The sequence below is a fragment of the Perca fluviatilis genome, chromosome 12, assembly GCF_010015445.1.
Source record: "Perca fluviatilis chromosome 12, GENO_Pfluv_1.0, whole genome shotgun sequence".
Taxonomy (NCBI): Eukaryota; Metazoa; Chordata; class Actinopteri; order Perciformes; family Percidae; genus Perca; species Perca fluviatilis.
This window is the reverse complement of record NC_053123.1, coordinates 10,568,661-10,588,057: the sequence shown is the minus strand read 5'-3', so window position 1 is coordinate 10,588,057 and position 19,397 is coordinate 10,568,661. Positions and strand designations below refer to the sequence as shown.

At 39.3% G+C, this 19,397-nt stretch overlaps 1 protein-coding gene across 1 annotated transcript in view; it reads right to left on the bottom strand.

Moving 5' to 3' along the window:
- The window catches only part of lrp1bb (low density lipoprotein receptor-related protein 1Bb), a 282,705-nt gene that overhangs the window by 30,638 nt on the left and 232,670 nt on the right, over nt 1-19,397 (bottom strand). Inside the window, exons 56-67 of the mRNA XM_039818282.1 lie at nt 17,279-17,401; nt 13,274-13,455; nt 12,885-13,084; nt 12,353-12,541; nt 12,087-12,235; nt 11,724-11,817; nt 11,320-11,436; nt 10,562-10,681; nt 9,666-9,785; nt 7,287-7,403; nt 5,842-5,948; nt 929-1,061 (exon numbers count right to left, since the gene is read on the bottom strand). Coding sequence (XP_039674216.1) covers nt 929-1,061; nt 5,842-5,948; nt 7,287-7,403; nt 9,666-9,785; nt 10,562-10,681; nt 11,320-11,436; nt 11,724-11,817; nt 12,087-12,235; nt 12,353-12,541; nt 12,885-13,084; nt 13,274-13,455; nt 17,279-17,401 — 1,651 coding nt within the window. The remainder of the gene's footprint in view (nt 1-928; nt 1,062-5,841; nt 5,949-7,286; nt 7,404-9,665; nt 9,786-10,561; nt 10,682-11,319; nt 11,437-11,723; nt 11,818-12,086; nt 12,236-12,352; nt 12,542-12,884; nt 13,085-13,273; nt 13,456-17,278; nt 17,402-19,397) is intronic.

Below are 19,397 nucleotides of genomic sequence, written 5' to 3'. Positions count from 1 at the left end.
CGACAAGATAACCTTTTCTTTCACCTAAAGCAGAATAATTAAAGCGCCCATATTATGCTCATTTTCAGGTTCATAACTGTATTTTAAGGTTTTACCAGAATAGGTTTACATGGTTTAATTTTCAAAAAACACCATATTGTTGTTGTACTGCACAGCTCTCTCTCACTGCTGCAGATCCTCTTTTCACCTGGTTTCTGTTTTAGCTACAGAGTGAGACCTCTTTTCATCTTCTTCTTCTGTACTATCTTTGATTGCACTCTCCCTATCGCGCAGTAGCTCAGATGTAGAGCATGTCAGCTAGCTAACTCTAGAGACAGTAAAAGAAAGCCTGTTTCTCCAACTTTGGTCAGTTACAAGGCAGGATTAGCTGGGAGACTTCTAAATGAGGGCGCACATGTAAGTAGTTCTTTGGTAGATTATGGTGAACTTGTGTGTGTTGTAGCAGTGCTTTGCTATTGAGAACGACGTAGCATGCTAGCGTTAGCTTTAGCGTTAGCCGGCTAACGCTAACGCTACGAGCTAACGGTTGTGGTTAGCCAGCTCATCGGGAACCCAGCCAGGCCGATTTTGAACAGCTCACTAGGAGACTGAAAGCAGGACACATTCAGAAACCTGTATCTCACTCAAAACAGCATGGATGGATTTTTTTCAAAGTTTGTATGTGTGTTGAAGCACCAGAGACACAAAAGAACACCCCAAATCCCAGAAAAAGTGTTTTTTTCATGATATGGGCACTTTAAATTGACTTAATTGTATGAACTCCACTCTTACGGAGAAGAACAATATATTCCAGAGGATTACAAGGTTTACAAACAGGCAGTGAGTGTTCTATGCACCAAGTTCTATTCACTAAGTGGTGCACAGAAGTATACCTCTGAAGTATACTTCTTATGATTCTTTTACAAACTAGAAGAAATTTGTTTTGCACCTGTTTCCTGGCAGTTGTTCTCATCTTCCCCCATCTTGCAGTCTTCTTGGCCATCACACAGCCACTTGAGCGAGATGCAGAGGTTGTTGTGACACCGGAACTGGTCAACTGCACAGCGTGCCTCACATCCTTTCTGTAAGTGAAAACAGTAACGACATAATGTAAATATATGGTAGAAAATCATTGTCACAAAAAGATTATTATACAGTTACCTGTTAGAAGAACACACTTTAAATCAGTGAAATATTAAAAGTACCACTGATGATGTCATTGTTGTTAAATACAATCCTCACGGCAGGGCTCACTGTACATTGTCTTAGGACTTCAGGGCTTGAAAGGGGTTAAGTAGGTGAAGACACCATGAGGCTTGTAGACCGTAAATCATCTTTTAAAGTGGTATTGCTTTAGGACCTGGGAGAGTAGCTTTATTTATTTATTATGCACTTTTCCTATCCATTCACAAAACATCAATGACGAACAATACTGCTGCTGTTCTATATCCAGTAGGCCAAGTTAATTATTTATGGCCTTAACTCTAACGTGTTTTGTAAAATTACCCATATATATATATATATATATATATATATATATATATATACACACACACATTCATATATATACATTCATTCACATTCATTCATTCATACATACACACACACACACACATATATATATACATATATATACACACATATATATATATATATATATATATATATATATATATATATATATACAACATATATACATATATATATATATATATATATATATAATATATATATATATATATATATGAGCCAACCCTAGGTTTCGGAACAAGCTTTCTCAGCATGGAGTTTCTCCCCACTGTATTAGTGTTTTTTCGGCACTGTATCTGCCATTTTTGCAGTTTCCTGATCCGGATGCGTGCTCACCACAATCTGTGGTTCTTACGATCTGGCACCTGGTTGCTATGTTTTTATAGAGGTCGACGACAAGAAACACGGCAAAGTAAGAAAATACAGGGCAGGGTCTCAGCAGATACAGACATTGCCACACACTTCGAGTGGGCCATAAGTGATGATTGGGAAGGATTATTTTGTATGAGTCTTTTTTAGTAAAAATTCTACTCATTTTACCTTTAACATTTCCCATCTGGCAACACTGGTTGCATCTGTTTGTGATAGTAAAATAAAAGTCAAAACTATTTTGGCTTTAGAACAGGACAAAATAAACCATGTATTATAGTATTCTACCATGCTCAGGTAAATATTGGCAGTTCAAAAATAACAGGGTGAATATCATCCAATCTCCAATCAACTCCATGATTAACACTATGAATAACTCAATTTAATAAACACTGTAATGCTGATTGAAAGGCGACTGTCTTTCCTGAAACTATTTGCCTGCACTGACCCAGAAAGTTGGCAGTGGGTAAACACATAATAAAGGGGTTAATTAGGGTTTCACTGCTTTGCATGGAAATGTATTACACAGTATATAACAAATAAAATGCTGTGCAGAGCAATACATTTGTTATGTGCGTAGCTTTATTTAAGTTTTTCTCTGTGCTTGTGAGTTAGCAAAAGATCATCTACGTGCTGCTTGAAGTAAAATGAAAGGCTGGTATGATTGGAGAGCTGAGAGCAGAGTTTTCACCCCAGGTGATAAAGTGTTGGTTTTATTACCGATCCCTGGTTCCAGTCTGCAAGCTCGCTTTAGTGGCCCCTATTTTTTCCAGAAGAAAGTAAGTGACCGTGATTACCTCATTGCTACTCCAGACTGGAGTCGTAGGAATAGGTTGTGTCACATTAACATGTTGAAACCGTACCATGAGCGTGAGGCTGGGCCTGGCCCAGACAGTGTGACATCTAGTCCGGCGGTTGTTACTAATGTTATGCCCTCGGCTGAGTTGTCCAGTGTTAATCTGGTTAAATCTGTCCCTGTTTGTGTATTAGCGCTGTCTAGTGCTGAAAGTGTTGACCCTGCTGTACTTTCTGACCCCTGTGGAGGATGAGGAGGATGTTGTTGTTCCGTCTACAGCAGTAGTACAAGGCAGGTTACAGAACTTCACAGAAATGTTAAATAAGCTTGATTCTTAGCCCACTTGCCTGACACTCAGCGTGCTGACATTGTGGACCTGATTTTGTCGCATAGGCCATTGTTTTCGGACGTACCTTCATGCATGACTATCTTGCAACATGACATTGATGTAGGTGATTCAGCACCGATTAAGCAACATGCATATTGTGTTAATCCTGATAAGCGTAGACATTTTGAGAGAGAGGTTGAGTACATGCTTGACCATGGTATTGCTGAGCCCAGTTTGAGCTCGTGGAGTTCTCCCTACTTGTTGGTTGACAAATCTGACAAATCTGACCACTTTTGCACAGATTTCCGAAAAGTGAATGCCGTGACAAAACATGATTGCTATCCTCTGCCTAGGATGGAGGAATGTGTTGACTGTTTTGGGGGTGCTTCATATGTAACTACGCTTGATCTACTAAAAGGGTACTGGCAAGTTCCACTAACTGACCGAGCTAAAGAGATTTCCGCTTTTGTAACACCACATGATTTTTTGCAGTATACAGTGATGGCTTTCGGGACCTTCCAGAGGCTGGTTAATACCGTATTGTCTGGTCTCTCTGGCTGTGAAGCTTATTTGTATGATTTGATAATATACTCAAATTCTTGGCAAAGTCATATTCATCAACTAGAGGAAGTGTTTAAGCGGCTAAGCAAAGCGAGCTTTTCTTTTTTTTTTTTTTTTTTTTTTTTTTTTTTTTTTTTTTTGTTTCGTTTTTTTTTTTTTTTTTTTTTTTTTTTTTTTTTTTTTTTTTCTTTTTTTTTTTTTTTTTTTTTTTTTTTTTTTTTTTTTTTTTTTTTTTTTTTTTTTCTTTTTTTTTTTTTTTTTTTTTTTTTTTTTTTTTTTTTCTCTTTTTTTTTTTTTTTTTTTTTTTTTTTTTTTTTTTTTTTTTTTTTTTTTTTTCTTTTTTTTTTTTTTTTTTTTTTTTTTTTTAAATTTTTTTTTTAGTCTTAACGACTACTCAAAGCGCTTTAACATAGTACAGGAACCATTCACCATTCAAACACATTCATACACTGTGGCTGAGGCTGCTGTACAAGGTGCCACCTGCTCATCAGGTAAACATTCACACACATTTACACTCCGATGGCGCAGCATCGGGGGCAACTCGGGGTTCAGTGTCTTGCCCAAGGACACTTCGGCATGGAACTGCAGGGCCAGGGATCAAACCACCAACCTTCCGATTGGCAGACGACCTCTCTACCACTTAGCCACAGCCGCCCCTTACGCAAGCCTTCAATGTAGCAATTAAGCACATCTGTGGCAGTGATAATGTGGCTGACGCATTGTCGCGTCTGTAATCATGTTTTATTGTTGGTGATATATATTTTGACTTAAAAAAAAAAGAAAAACAATAATAGTCACTAATTTAGGGTGGGGGTGTTATATGCTCCCCGCCCTGCTCTCTCTTCCTCTCCATTCATCTCTGGTGTTCCTGATCTCGGATTAACGGTGGCCCCGCCCCTGGATATAAGAGGCCGGAATGTCCTGGAGAGGCTGAAGCACCTTGGATCACCGTTGCTCTTTTGTGACCTACTTTTGTCTTTCTTTTGTGTTTTATTGCTTTGAGGATGGAGGTCTGGTAGTCTAGTTTTCGTGGCTTTGTTTCTGTTAGTTAGTTACTACTTTTTAGTTTAGGAGGGGGGGGAAGGAGGGGAGTTCTGGGTCTGACGGCCCTTGATGGGTTGGCTCAGGCTTCTTCCCTTCTTTTGTTCTTTTTGGCCAGACCTCCATACTCCCATAGTTTTGGTTTAATCAACCATAGTTAAATTGTGAATAAACTTTAATTTACTTTAATTAATCTTCGGGTTTGGGGTTATTCAATATGTTGACATTTAGCCTAAGTTGTGTTTGTTTGCTGTGGCCGTAACAACATTACAAGAATAATGAATCAATAACAAGCCTTTGTCCTTGAATTATACATTGCACTGAATCTTTACCACTGATTGAGCATTCTTTGTATAGATCCTGCAAAAATCTGTTTATACCGTCCAATGCCACATAAAGGCCCATTTAAGTTAATTTCTTCACATATTACAAGAGCGTAAAATTACAATGGCAATTTGAAGCTTCACAAATTTAGATATTCAAGCATGTTCATGAACAAAACAAGCAGTCTTTGTTTCACTGAAAGGCATGGGGAATTAGAATTTTCAGAAGCAAATAAACACAAGATATTTCATGCACTAATGTACTTGAAGGTACAATAACTCATCACAAAGATATTTTCTGCCCAGAATTGTTAGAATATAGCAACCATGACGAGTAGATTTGAATCAACACAATGAATTGTCTAGAATGGGATTATTTTGTTTGCAAGTGGCAATATACCCTTCTAATTTTATCTTAATTTCCAATTGGGATATTTAATCTGTACTTGGGTTGCAAGATCAGATACTAACACACATTTCCAAGAGATCAACTACAGACTAAATCACAGTATCCATAAGTAAATACTGCAATGTAAACTGTATACACTGTAATTAGAATGTCTCGTTACAATATTACCTTTAATGTAAACTGACTGGTAAATTTCGTATTAGCAAGTATTGCCAAGCCTAATAATGTAAGAAATTGGTTACTAAGTGATGATATAAGCCACGTGCTTGGAGTGATTTCTATTCACATCGACGAAAGGGAATACTGTATGCCAGAAAAGGCCAAATGTCTGAAATGTTGATGCTGGACTTAAAAGGGTTCTTCTTTTGGAGCCATTTTGAAGTGTGCAATATTTTTTTCTTAATGTAGTGTCTTGCTAATATCTGTGCCTCATTAGCAGCCCTCATGTGGGTTTACCTTCCTCTTTGATTTATAAGTAAGTGGTACACATATCTCAAACACTGGCCTCATCTGAATTATCCAGGCAGTCATAGTCTCCATCACAGCGGAATCGGGAGGAGATGCAGTCTCCGTTAGCGCAGGCAAAGTCCTTGTGGTTGCAGGTGACTGGCTCTAAGTCGAGAAAAACAAATACATAATTATGCCAAACTGATTCTTTATTGCAGCATTATACATAAACATTACAACCCCCCCCCGCCCCCCCGATGAAGTTATCGGCCAAATGTTCCGTGTTGGCAAAACCATCGTTTTAGCTAATTACAGTCATTTTGTATTACAAGTGGAGAAACTGGCAAAGCTGATCAAGATGTAAAACACATTCATTGCTGCTCTCACAATGGAGGGTGCAAGATACTTTCTGAAGCCAAAAAGCTTGCGTGTGCCATTTAATGCAAATCTGTCCCTGAGGACAATATTAGGGCGCAGCTAAACAGCTGCATCAGAACCAATGTCTGGGACCCTCCCCTTGTTATCATGGACTGTTCGCTAACACAGGGTGTGTGTTATGAGTTGTGCTGCAACAGAGACTCCCAGCAGGCATTGCAGCAAAAGCTGATTTGCAGCCTCTCCACTGTCCGCTGGTCCACCTCCTTAATTCTTTGCCATCCAACACTTGACTGGCTTTTATTTGCATTTTAAGAGTCATTAATAGGTATAAGGAATAAGCATCTTATCAATCACATAAATGATGCACACTCAGCAATAACACACGGAAGGCATGCACCTACTCATATGACGTACTGTATAGGCAAACATTTCCACACACACACACACACACACACACACACACACACACACACACACACACACACACACACACACACACACACACACACACACACACACACACACACACACAAAGACTTGGATGCACAAAAAATATGAAATTTTTTAAGAGTTACCAGTATCATTTTATGAGTAAATAAAAGTTTTCTTCTAAAAGCGATGATGAATATCTGAACAAAAGGGAATATGAGCTTGGTAAATTACAGAGAAGAGATGATAAGACCTCAGCAGTCTGAGCCTCATTGTATTCTCAGAGAAACAGCACGGATAACAAGAATATGCTTTAAGGAGAGTTGAGCCTGGCTGAGTCGATATTGGGAAACATTACCCAGGGTGGACAGATACAAAGGTTCGTGTGTGTGTGTGTGTGTGTGTGTGTGTGTGTGTGTGTGTGTGAGAGTGCGTGCGTGCGTGCGTGCATGCGTGCTTAAAAAAAAGAAAAAAAAAAAAGAGAGAGAGAGAGAGAGAGAGAGAGAGAGAGAGAGAGAGAGAGAGAGAGAGAGAGAGATAGGTGGTAGGGTGATTATAGTGATGGGAGGAGGGGAACTCAGGCATCTTCAGAGAAGTCCAATTCTTCACGGCCTAAGTGCATGCAGAACGTCAGCAGTGTATACTGTATACACGAACAAACTAAGCTGCCAGAAAGTGAAGGAGCCAGGTACTCACTGCAGTTCTTCTCATCTGAGTTGTCTCCACAGTCATTCTGGCTGTCACACCTCCAGTGGTCTGGGATGCAGTTGTTATTCTCGCAGCGGAATTCATGAGGTCCGCAGGTCTTTTCATCTTTTTCATCAGGAGCAAACAAACATGAAGATGAAAATGGCTTCAAAGAGCATGAATATTAATTGTGTGCTAGCTATCATATTTTCTACGTGTAATCCTCGTTTCCTCAGGGTTTCCCCAAGCTAGTCTGACACTGAGTTCAAAACACACTCCAGCACTCCAGAGGCTAACACACCGTAAGATGAAATACCTGACTGTGCTACCAATCATCCTCAACAGAATTAGTGACAGGAAGTTGGCAAAATATCTTCAAGAAAACATCCAAGAGAATTTCACAACACAACAAATGATGAAGCATTTGATTTTGGTTTTGCTTTACCGCACCCAAACTGTTTTTGTTTCAGTGTGTGGAAAGAAACAGCTCAGAAAACATTTTAATATAGAAAAACAAAAAAAATTAAGGTGTGAAAATAGTGGACACCTTTACCATCTAAATAAAAGTCAAAGTTGGATGAAACACTTGCGTTAAGACTAAGGTAATGCTTTTACTCAAAATACCAAGCCTGGTAATCAGACAAATTAATTCAAAGATGCGGGCAGCAATTCAGAGGTCTGGATCCAGGCTACACAATTTCAATCACACAATTCAATAAATATGCATTTGAGAATCTAACTGTGTTTTGGGGTGGCCTCTAGCTCACCCAGTAAGAGCGTTCGCCCCAAGTTGGCATGTTTTTGAATCCGACCTGCTGCCCTTTGCTGCGTGTCATCCCCCATCTCTCTCCCCCTTTGAAGTCTATCTACTGTCACTTCATAATAAAGGTGAAAAGCCCCCAAACATGTATCTTTAAAAAAAAATCGGTTTGCTGTATTCTGTTTAACTGGAATGTATAGTATGCGTGTGTGCGTGTGTGTGCATGTGCGTGTGTGTGTGCCAGTGTGTGTGTGTGTGTGTGTGTGTGTGTGCGTGCGTGCGTGTCAACAGGGGCTTGCTGTTGTGAGAAAAATTATGGATGGAAGTATTTCAGTCTTGAATAGGGCATTTCAGTGTTAAACATTCTTCCAGAGTTAGAATTATCCAAAATATCTGCATTCATGTCAAAAAAGAACAGATGCTTTGATATTTGCTCCAGCAATACTTCCTCAGAATGGCTTTTCAAAGTCAAACTGAGAGCTTGCTTTTAACAAGTCATTTCAGTGCAGACATAATCAGGGATAATAGCCAAGGTAACGCTGTTATCAGTTAGGGAAGAGATGCGTCAAAAGGGGAGGGTGGCAGATTCTGCCTGGATCTCTTTCCAACATGACAGCAGGAGGAGAGAATCCAAAAAAAAAAGCAGGGAATCAGGGAAAGCTGAGAGCAGCAGCGGAGGACACGAGGCAGCAATTCATTAGGAAGCAGCTCAATCACTAACAGCATATAAAAGATGTGACACAGGGAAAAAAAGCTATATTTTCCTGCTCAGTCAGAGCTCATTATGGTGCTAACAAGCACAACTTCTTTAAACAGTCTGAGGTAGTTCAAAGGGAAAATAAAATAGCTATGAAGCAGTATTATCTCTTTTAAGTGCTCTGAAGTGGTGAGAACTTTTTAGGTGATGAATTATCAGATGACAATGACAAACGCTGCCGATAATATAGTTTGAGGGGCTAAAGTCAAACATTGGTGAACTACACAAAGTGGGATAAACATTTACTCCAGACTCACACCCACACCGGGGGTGATTTGTGCCATGCCAGTGCGGGCATACATATGTTTTGAAAGTCCCATTGTGCAACTATTTTCACAATAAGATAATGTAAAAAAAGACACTGTACATCATGACAGACTTTGTGTCCGAAGTTATATTTGATCTCTTTAAAAGGGAAATTTGGTCCAACTGCTTCTTAGTAAGAGCTCTGTATTTTTGTGGAGTTGTCCTGAATTCTGTCTCTTTACAAAGGCATGTCAAGCAAATATAATCCTGGTGGATAGAACTGGAAAAAGTTTTTTTTTTTCTATTGAGGAATAAAAAGTTCCCAAGGTGCCTCTGCCCTAGAAATAATGGATTGTGTGTTAGTGAGGTCACTCACAGCAGCTAAAAATGCCAGGCAAACTGGGATTATAATGCTGAGCTCTTATTGAAGAAAGGGACAGCAGTCCTTCATAGAATTCTCCCTCAGCACATCATCAGATAGGCGTTGAGAACACATACAAGGACTGAGTCGGACCAGAGTGAAGCCAAGTGTAAAATTAATTCAGATTAAATCAGACCCCCTGCCTTTAACTGAAAAATAAGTGAAGTGGCGTGATATATGGTTAAGTGGGTTTCCACAACTCACCGCAATTAGCCTCGTCTGACCCGTCTGCGCAGTCAGGGTCCTCATCACAAACCCAAAGTTTGGAGATGCAATGCATGGAGGCCTTGCACTGGAACTGGTCTGGAGAGCAGGTGCTTTCAGCTGTAGGCAGAGTGATCGGCAGTGTGTTTGGGTGTGTAGAAATAACCTGAGTAATCTGAGTGAAAACTACAGTGATATACAAACCAGTGAGGCGGCCATTCATTTTTTTTTCAAAACACTGGCATACCTTTTTAGCGTATAATTATAGCAAGCAGTTACTTGTTATTAAACCTCACATTGTTTCAGTGGTGCAGTGCTCATTACAAAAGTGCATTCAAAACCACATCCAATAATTGTGGAAGTCTAAGAAGGGGTGAAGTAATTAGCTTCCCACTAATGAAAGCCTCTTTAAAGTCGGTCTTTCTCTTCCTTACTTTCTTGCATCCTCTCCCCTCCACTCTGACCCCTCTTGCAATCACATGCAAGACAAATGTAGCAGTCTGAAAGACTTGAATGGCGGTGTGATATTCTGATGAGTTACATCATAGCAGAGAAAATCTGTTCTTATCCTCAGAGTGATTCCATAACTAATCCATTTTCAGAGGAACAGGCCATAACAAGGGGTGCCTTTGGAATATCTAATGAAGACTATGTAATGTTAATGGCTTCATATAGTGTGTCAAAGCACTGCAATAAATCAAACATGTCAAAAAAAGACAATAAGGGTGATTTATTTGAATCCACTAGATTATATCTTTTATACAAAAATATCAAAAACCTTAAAAAACTGATTTTTATCGAGGCATTTGCTGCAATGTAAGGGCAGATTACCTGGTCTAAAAGCTCAAAGCTATTTCTAAGACAATGAGTCTTGAAGTAATAAAGTAGTGTCTTACGGCAGTCTGTCTCATCCTCTCCATCTCCACAGTCGTCCTGACCGTTGCAGCGCAGGTTAAGAGGGATGCATTTCTGTTTCCTGTTGCACTTGAATTGGCCTGATAGACAGATGTATGTCTCTGAAAGAGAAAACGGGAGGTTGCATCAATAAGAAATGCTGGGATCCCAGACAAAGCTCAGCATCTAAACTACGACTACTGACTGGTAGTGATTTACCCTACAATACAGCCAGTTTCTGAATACTCTAATTACATTTATTGTTAAATGTTTTGTAAACACACATTGTCTGCTAATGAAGCATTTTACATTTGCAGTTTGTATTAAATAAATAGAAGTGGATACACATGAAGAAAACAGGATGTTAAACTGTGAACATGTGATGCCGACAATGTTCTAAGAACCCAAAGTGACATTTTAAAATAGTTTTTAGTTTTGTCTGACAAACAAAGCCCAACAATTTTCAATTTACTTAATTTTGCATGATAAATTATTCAAACCATTAATGATAAAAAAACGGTCTTGATTCATTTTCTGGTGATAACTTAATTTATTGATCGACAAATTGTTTTAGCACAAAATACTACCATCGGCAAAAATTGAAAAAAGACGTGACATCAATGGACACACAGTTTATTAGATTCTGTAAGTGAGACAAGTTTCTGGCAATTGCAGAAAACAGCACAGCAATAAATGCCAAAACGTTAAAAAGAACCTCTTAGATGTTCCACGTAAACAGTAACAGTTGTTCCATCCTTACCACAGTTAGCTTCATCCGAGTTATCACCACAGTCGTTCTCTCCATCACAGATGAATGGCGGAAGAGCACAAAGGCCAGTGCCACACTGAAAACGCCCAGGCTGACATTTGAATTCCGCTGTTGGAAAGGAAATCATAACTAAATCTCAGGGTATACACTCTAAGAGTTCATTCAGCAAACATTAATTGGTACAGAGTATTGTGTAAATGCCTTTAAATGCTAAACATATAAACAACAAAAACAACAAAACACATTCACACATTCATTCATTGAACAGCAAAGACAGAAACACAGGATGTCACTTTAATACCCCCTTAAAGCTCACCAGAATAGGAGTTGGATTGTTCTGGTTTACAGTAGTACAATTTAAACTAAAGCCAACCTTTAAATAACATGGCACTCACGGCAGTCAGTAGGTTCATCTGATCCATCCCCACAGTCATCCACCGTGTCACACTTCCACCAGAAAGGGATACACTCATCTGTCCCGCAGCGAAACTATTAGTACCACAGACAAATGTAGAAAAAAACTTACAGAATTTGAAGTCAACATAGGGAATATTTGACTCTCCGTTTAAGCTTCAACATTCTTCAAAGCCAAAGATCAAAATCAATACACAACCGTGTTCTAGGCCCTACAGTGCATGTCAGAAAAGGAAAGCATACGGTATGAGAGTAAAGCACTTTGCCCTGAGGGGAAAAAGTACTGATAGAAAAGCAATAGCATGGTCAAACTAAACTAAGAAGTGGGAGGGGAGATGGCTAACCTGACTGGAGGTGCAGTTGGAGAGGCAGGTCTTATTGTCAGCAGCCAAGTAAAAATTTGTGGGACAGGCACATTTGTGTTCCCCACCGGGAGACAGAAGACACAGGTGGCTGCATCCTCCGTTTGCAATCTGACACTGGTGCTTAGGTACTGTACAGAAGGAAACAAGCGCACAAACATTTCCTTCTTGAAACTATAAAGGAGGCCTGTAACAACTGCTCTGCATGGGAGGATAGAAAGAACATGAGTGCCAGATGGATTTCATACCTTCAGGCTGGCGCAGGGAGTGGTAGACCTTGATGGATTTGATGGCTTGCCAGGAGTTGAGGAGCTCCATCCCTTGAGCGCCAGTTGTCTTGTGAGCACGTCGTAGTGATTTGGACTTGCCATCCGTCCAATAGACAAAGTCCTCAAACAAAGTCAGAGCCATTACCCCTTGGATGTGATCATAGGACACTGGAGAGGGACAAATGGCCATTACAAGCTTCAATTAAATTATTTTTTAAATTAAATATAGCAATTAGTCACAGCCGCAACTGACCATTCATCAGGTTAACTGATGATTTGGTGTTTTATAACATTTCTAATTTTTCAGTACCTTTTTTTCAGTAGAATACATATATTTATATATATTAACACAGCCACATCTAAGTTATTCAACCTTAGGGTCTACATTCATAATCAGATTGGTTAGTCTAGTCTTTGTGCAGCATTAACAGACAGATATGGCATGGTATCAAAGTGTACTTCCCCCAAATGTCCAACTACTCCATTAACATGGACAACACCTTAGTCTCACCTTTGCGTCTTTGGGTGCCATCCATGTTGGCAAGCAGGATGTGGTTGTCATCTGCCCAGTAGAGCCTCTTGTTGGTGTAATCGATAGTGAGAGCAGTGGGGCTATAGATCTCTGTGTTAATGATAACCGTTTGCCCTCGGCCATCCATGCCAATACGCCCAATGTGAGGTGGGTCACAGCAGTCTACCCAGAATACGTACCTAGTCAGAAGTATAGCACATTTCAAAGAGTGATGTGCTACAGCACACAAAATCGTGATTAGGGATAAAATGACAAAAAATGAGAGCAAACATGAGCGCTGGATCTTACAGTTTCCAGCCATCTGAAAAGAGTAAATCTATCCCTCTTCTCCCTCAAGCTGTGAAACCAATCCTTGATAATATGCTTACCCTGTCTGGGGGTCCAGAGCTAGATCCATGGGGTTCTTGAGGCTAGAACTGATCAGGACAGTTGGGTAGAGGCCATTGGCTTTGGACACTTCCAGTGTTTTCCTTTCTGCATCGCACCAGTACAGATTCTTTCCTATCCAATCCACTGCTAAAGCGCTGGGCACTGCTGTTTTGTGGACTACCTAGTAAAGCAAGAAGAGAACTATCAGTTTCAGTATGAAGGTTTGTCTATTGCTCTAAATTCTTCCATGGATGAATGTAAAGAACTATAAAAAAAAAATCTATGTTAAGAAATAGAAGGCATTGGGCTGGTGCAGACCCGACGACAGAGACGCTGGAGCGCCAGTTCAGCGTGCTTGCCATCTCGACGAGGGAGGCACCAAAAGCTAGCAGTCCCAGCTCCGGAACGCAAATCGAAACAGTGGCTGGGTGAGTCAGTTTAACACAGCACAGACCCCTCTAGGAAGTAGGAAAGACATACACTCATCCAGGCCAGCTATCTATATTATCAAAATAATTAATGTCACGAGCTAGGTTAGCCTTTAGTAGCTGTGTTTTGTTGTTCAACGAGCCCAGGTTAGCTTAGCATTGTTGCAATACTGGCAAGCACCGAGCATGTGCAAAGGAGGGGACTTCCTCTGTCAGGTACACTGTAAGAAAAAAATCTTACAAAAAAACGAATAATGTTCTGGCAGAAAATTAACAGTACCTTTTCCGTTAGGTTTACGGACATTTCTGTTAATCCAAAAACGGAAAATTCTGTAGATTTACAGTGTACCCCCTGTACCTCTGACGGACATTTCTGTTAATCCAAAAAAAGTCAAAATACGGAAAAACACCTGTGAAAAATCATTACAGAAAATTCCTTCATATTAACACAGAAAATTGGCCTGTATTTCTATGGACTTTTCTAACAGTGTAGGAGTAACTTACTGTATTTCAACTCTGACATCAATAAAACAGATCTGAATCCCTCAGAACACATTTAAATGTTCCACAAACACCAATCTCAAACTTTGAGTAGGCTATGCTCTCACTGAGAAATGATCTTTTCCTCCATCAAAGCAAATACAAGTGCTTATATTATTTTCAACCGCATTACAGTCTTATTAACATCCAAAGCCAAAATGAACATTCTTGTGATTTATTTGACATCTGATTAACATGTGTTGCCATGGTAATGGCAACACATGTGACGCAAATGCTGCTGAAGGGTACTGCAGGGCGGTTTTTAATAACCATAACTGCAGACCACAATGTGAGCTTTTTAAAAAGTAAATGTGTCACATACGGAATACTGTGTAAGATGTGATAAAATATAGTATTGTTTTTATCTGTAATATTTCTGTAATATCTGTAATAACTAGTATGGCCATAAAATATATTCACACTCTGTGCTTCTTTTACTTCCTATTTACTCATATTTAGGTATGTTTATGTGTGCCCAGTATTGCCATACTTAACAACATGGGAAAGCAATAGTCTATGTGAGCTCCTTACACTGACTACTGGTAGAGTTTTTCCTAGAAGTAAATAATGTCGTAACAGCTTTGTTGAGGTCAGGATTTGGGTGATGCCCGCAAAATCCAAATGATTTCACTTGGACTCTATGTAAGAGAGTTTACTGCACATATTTTGTAAGGTTGAGGAACTGCATCTAAATTTAACTAATTCATTAAGGTAACACTGTAGTTTGACTCATGCATAATTATGCATAACATATTTCTCAAATTAGAGACTACATATAGAGGGCACAAATCATTCCTGCTGCTGTATGACAGCTACAGTAGTGCTGACATTAGTATGAATATAATTAATCTCACTCAGTACAGACTTGTAGTGACTCTTAATCACATACAAATTCAACTTTGATATGCATTTACAACTATACTAGCTGCTAATCTCGAACAGAGTGGAAAAAGCTAAAGTCAATGTTCATACAACTTTTTTGTGTGATTTTGAAGAGGCTAACTAAAGCCATGAAATGTGCTCTTTGCACGTATGCACAATACAAGATGTTTGACCAGGTGAATACGCAGATGAACTGAAATCAAACATGATTACCAAAATTGCACTGCATTACCTGATCTGCGCTGCACCACTTCCACAACCTCAGTGCAATTACCAAACAAATGGTAGTGTAGAACTCTGTTTTATCTTTAAAGAAAGATTTTAGGTTGCAAAAAGAGTACCCTTTGTATGAGTACTGTATATTTAACTGTGTAAATGTAAATACTGTGATTAAAGTGGGTAGGGTAGAGGGCAGCAGAGAGATGCTCTCAATAATCATCTTATTCCTCTCAATGTGCTAATCTCAGTGAGAGATTTGATTAAAATATAAGTGAAAGTATTTAACTGATGTAAACAAAATCTAGAAACAATCTGGGAACTCCATCAATATCCCCAAGACAGTCTAGCCTTTTGAGTCTGAAATGTTCAGAATAAACAACCATTGTGCCAGCTGGCGGATAAAGGCCTTTTAAACCCCCCTTTATATATATATATATATAAAAAGCCAGCACCCGTGCAATCTGTTATTAAGGAACACGATGTGCCTTGTGGCCTTTTTTATCATCATTTGCAAGAAAATATATAGTCCTGGCAAAAGGCTAGGCTGTCCCCTAAACTGTAATTTGGACAAAACTGAGCTTTCAACTGTCAATAGTTGTGTCACTCATTGTGCAGTATTTTCCATCTGTCTCCTCGAGCAAAAAGGAGTTACTCACTGCATAAAGTCCTTCTGGTGGACTTTATCCATATACCTCACTATTGATCAAAAGATTTTTTTTTCTGCTTCACGTGGCACTGAAGGTAAACTTGTGAGTAATGTCAACATTTGGATGTGGCTCATGAAGAGCAGATGAATTCAGAGAATGTTTGATATATGCAGTCGTTGAAAGCTGTCTCACAAATCTTCAGCCCTTTTTTTTTGGTCACTATAGCGACATGTCACACTGACTGCTTCATCAGTGATAGCTTAGCGACCAACCAGGGATTGGACAAAGATCAATTAACCTTTGGATGTTGAAGGTAAACCCAATTACATATGGCAGAAAACTGCTGCTGCATCTCACTTTATGGGATGAAATCAATCATAAATGTTACAGTGGTTGTTTTCTTTCAGCTATCAAATGCAAACTACAAGTTTCAACCCACATAGGGCAGTGCAACAGAAGTTTACTCTTAGGAATTGTTTAAATAAACAAAATAAATGATAAAATCTATAATTAACCTACATTGTTTTAATTAAACCATATAATTCAATTAATGTCTGCCTTTCAGATGAAACCCCTAACGTTTTTGTCCTCATATTGTAAGCTTATACCAGCAGCCCTGTATATCAGTGGCTCTTTTAATTAACCCAATGTGAGAAGCTCCCTGATCTGTGTGTCAGACAGTTTTTCATCTTGCTAAGCTGTGGCAGTGGCTTAAACAGAGACTATGGGAGAAATTGAGCTGAATGAGCCTAAAACCCCCCACACACCAATGCTAATGAGATGTGGGATGGGGGCCCAGCAGGTGTTCTGCTGACGTCCCGGTGTCCCCGGTGTCTGTGCAACGATCCCATGATCCAGACCAACCGTGGTGATTACACAAGAATGCACCATTTTGTCATTCAACTTATTACATTCATGTAAAAGCCATTGATGATATTCCTATTATCACTAACACACATTTATTCTTGTTAAGCTAACAGGCTGTTGGCTGCCAACAGGACAAATCCATTATGTTGACTATATAAAAGGATAAAGGGCGCCCATCTTTAAGTGAGCAGTGATAATGAGCCACTTAAGCAACATACTTAACAGATGACGCATCTTCACAAAAGAACACATTTTGGTAATTCAAATAAATTAGTAAAAGAAAAAAAATATGGATGGAGCAAGGGAAAATCAATGAATAAAAGCTAAACAGGAACCAGACAAAGTAAAGCCAATGGATTATGGGTAAAGTGGCACAAGGCACCATATGGCAGGCATTCCCAGCAACTAAATCCTTTGGTACCTTGAGGTCACTCCCATTGAAGCGCATTCTGTTGATCTTTCGACCACTTGGCCTGGTTGAGTCCACCCAATAGATAAATTCCTTCTTGTAGTCAAAGTCTATGTGGATGATGTTGTTGAGGCCCTGGGGATACAGAGAGAGAGAGAGAGAGAGAGAGAGAGAGAGAGAGAGAGAGAGAGAGAGAGAGAGAGAGAGCGCGTATATAAAAACATTTTTACTTTTAATGAAAACTAAGGAATCTTGAGTTCCCTGTGAGGGTGAAAATATATTAGAAGCCACTTTCATTAGCAACAAAGCTGTACAACAGAATACACATTAATTATCAAATATTACACACAATGACGATAATATGCAGGTCTATAGAATCATTGTTAATTCCTTCTTTACAGCATACCCATGATATATTTTACTAGCAAATGTTGTTGATCGTAATTTGCAGAACCCAAATACTATGGACCATTTGTGTGTGTCCTGAATAAAGAATATGATATGATGATGATGATGTTAATTCATAGATTCAACAGCTTCAGCCGCATTTTTCAGTCATCCGTCTTATGCGTGTCTGACAGATATGCTCCTGTTTTATTCAATACAGCTATCTACGCAGGCGGTATAATGGCTCATGTTTTACCCGACACAGGATAAGAAACAAGAAAAAAAACAAGCCCAACTTCTACAGTATCTGCGTGTGATGTGATATTTACTGTACAAACAATATTGATTTAGGTAGTTTTCCCATAGGTTCTAATGCTTACAGCTATACCGAGCATTTGAAGAGCCAGTGGAGTTTCCAAATGCTCGGTGTAGTGGAAGTCCTATCAAAGCAGAAGAGTGAGGTACTTCCCTACTCTGTCATGCTCACAGGACCCCACTGTCAGTCAGACAGAGCCGCTCACCAAACAAGTGCCCCCACCCTGCTGTCTCGCACTGTGGGTGCCGACAAAAGGTGTCAGATAATCTGACAGGCGAAATGAGACATCTTCATCAGATCATCAACACCCTCAGACAGGCGGCAAAGTGTCCTGGGGGAACCCTTCTCCACTCCAAACATCAGCTATAACGATCAAACCCGCATGCCCCTTTTATCAGTGGCTCTATCCAGAAATAGGTCTCCCATTCATTTTACCAGTAGACCGTATAGAAACCAACCAACTACAAAATTAATCACAAGCGTGTAACAATAGTTTGAAAAATTAATATGAATTTAAAATAATAACCAAACAAAGATCTATGAACTGTATAAAAGTGTCTGCATGCAGGTTTTTACAGTGCTCATATCAACATCAATGTCAACGTGCCATTGATTTCCTGTTCCACACATTCAACAACTTTTATAATAATAATAAGACGTCTGACAGTAAAACCTTACGGCGGTGGATGCAGTCCAGGCTACCAACCCAAGCTTTAAATCGAAATGATCTCCGCTTTTAAAGTGACTATAAAGTAATTTATATAGTAACAGCTAATCTAACTTGCTGGCAACATGCTAAAATGAATCGATATAAAGTAATTTCTCAACAGTACAGCTGCTAATTTACATTGTGTAACCTGAATTCACTGATTGCACTAAAAGCCTAACTTACTTAATGCAAAATGTTATCCCAGGTTATTGTGTTTCCCACTGTATAAAAGCCAGAGCCAGCTCTAATTAACCACAGAGGAAAAGTAACACTAAGTAATAGAACAGAGCAGCTATAAAACACATTGGATGGGTTTAAACAATGTGTTGGAGTGATACAATCATATGGTGAGTGACTTGCGTTTGCGGTGGGAAGACAAATTAATGCTAACAGCAAAAGCAATACATCAGGAAAAGGATTGGCTCATTTGAAATCTACATAATATCATGAACATATAATCTGAACAGGGTATGTAATGGTGTGGTAAAGTGATATGAGGTCAGTAAAGTATCCACCACCACTTAGTAAAGCCATGTGCATATTTCCCTCTCTAGCGTCCATTAGCGCTAACATGCAGTGATTAAAGCGAGTTGTGGCCTATGAGAAGTCCGATACAGACAGTAGAGTACATGGAGTCAAGAGGTTAATATGACTGCGAGAAGAGGCTGTAGGATAGCCCAAGGTTGATTTACAGTAAATCACAGCCAACCATTTGTGAT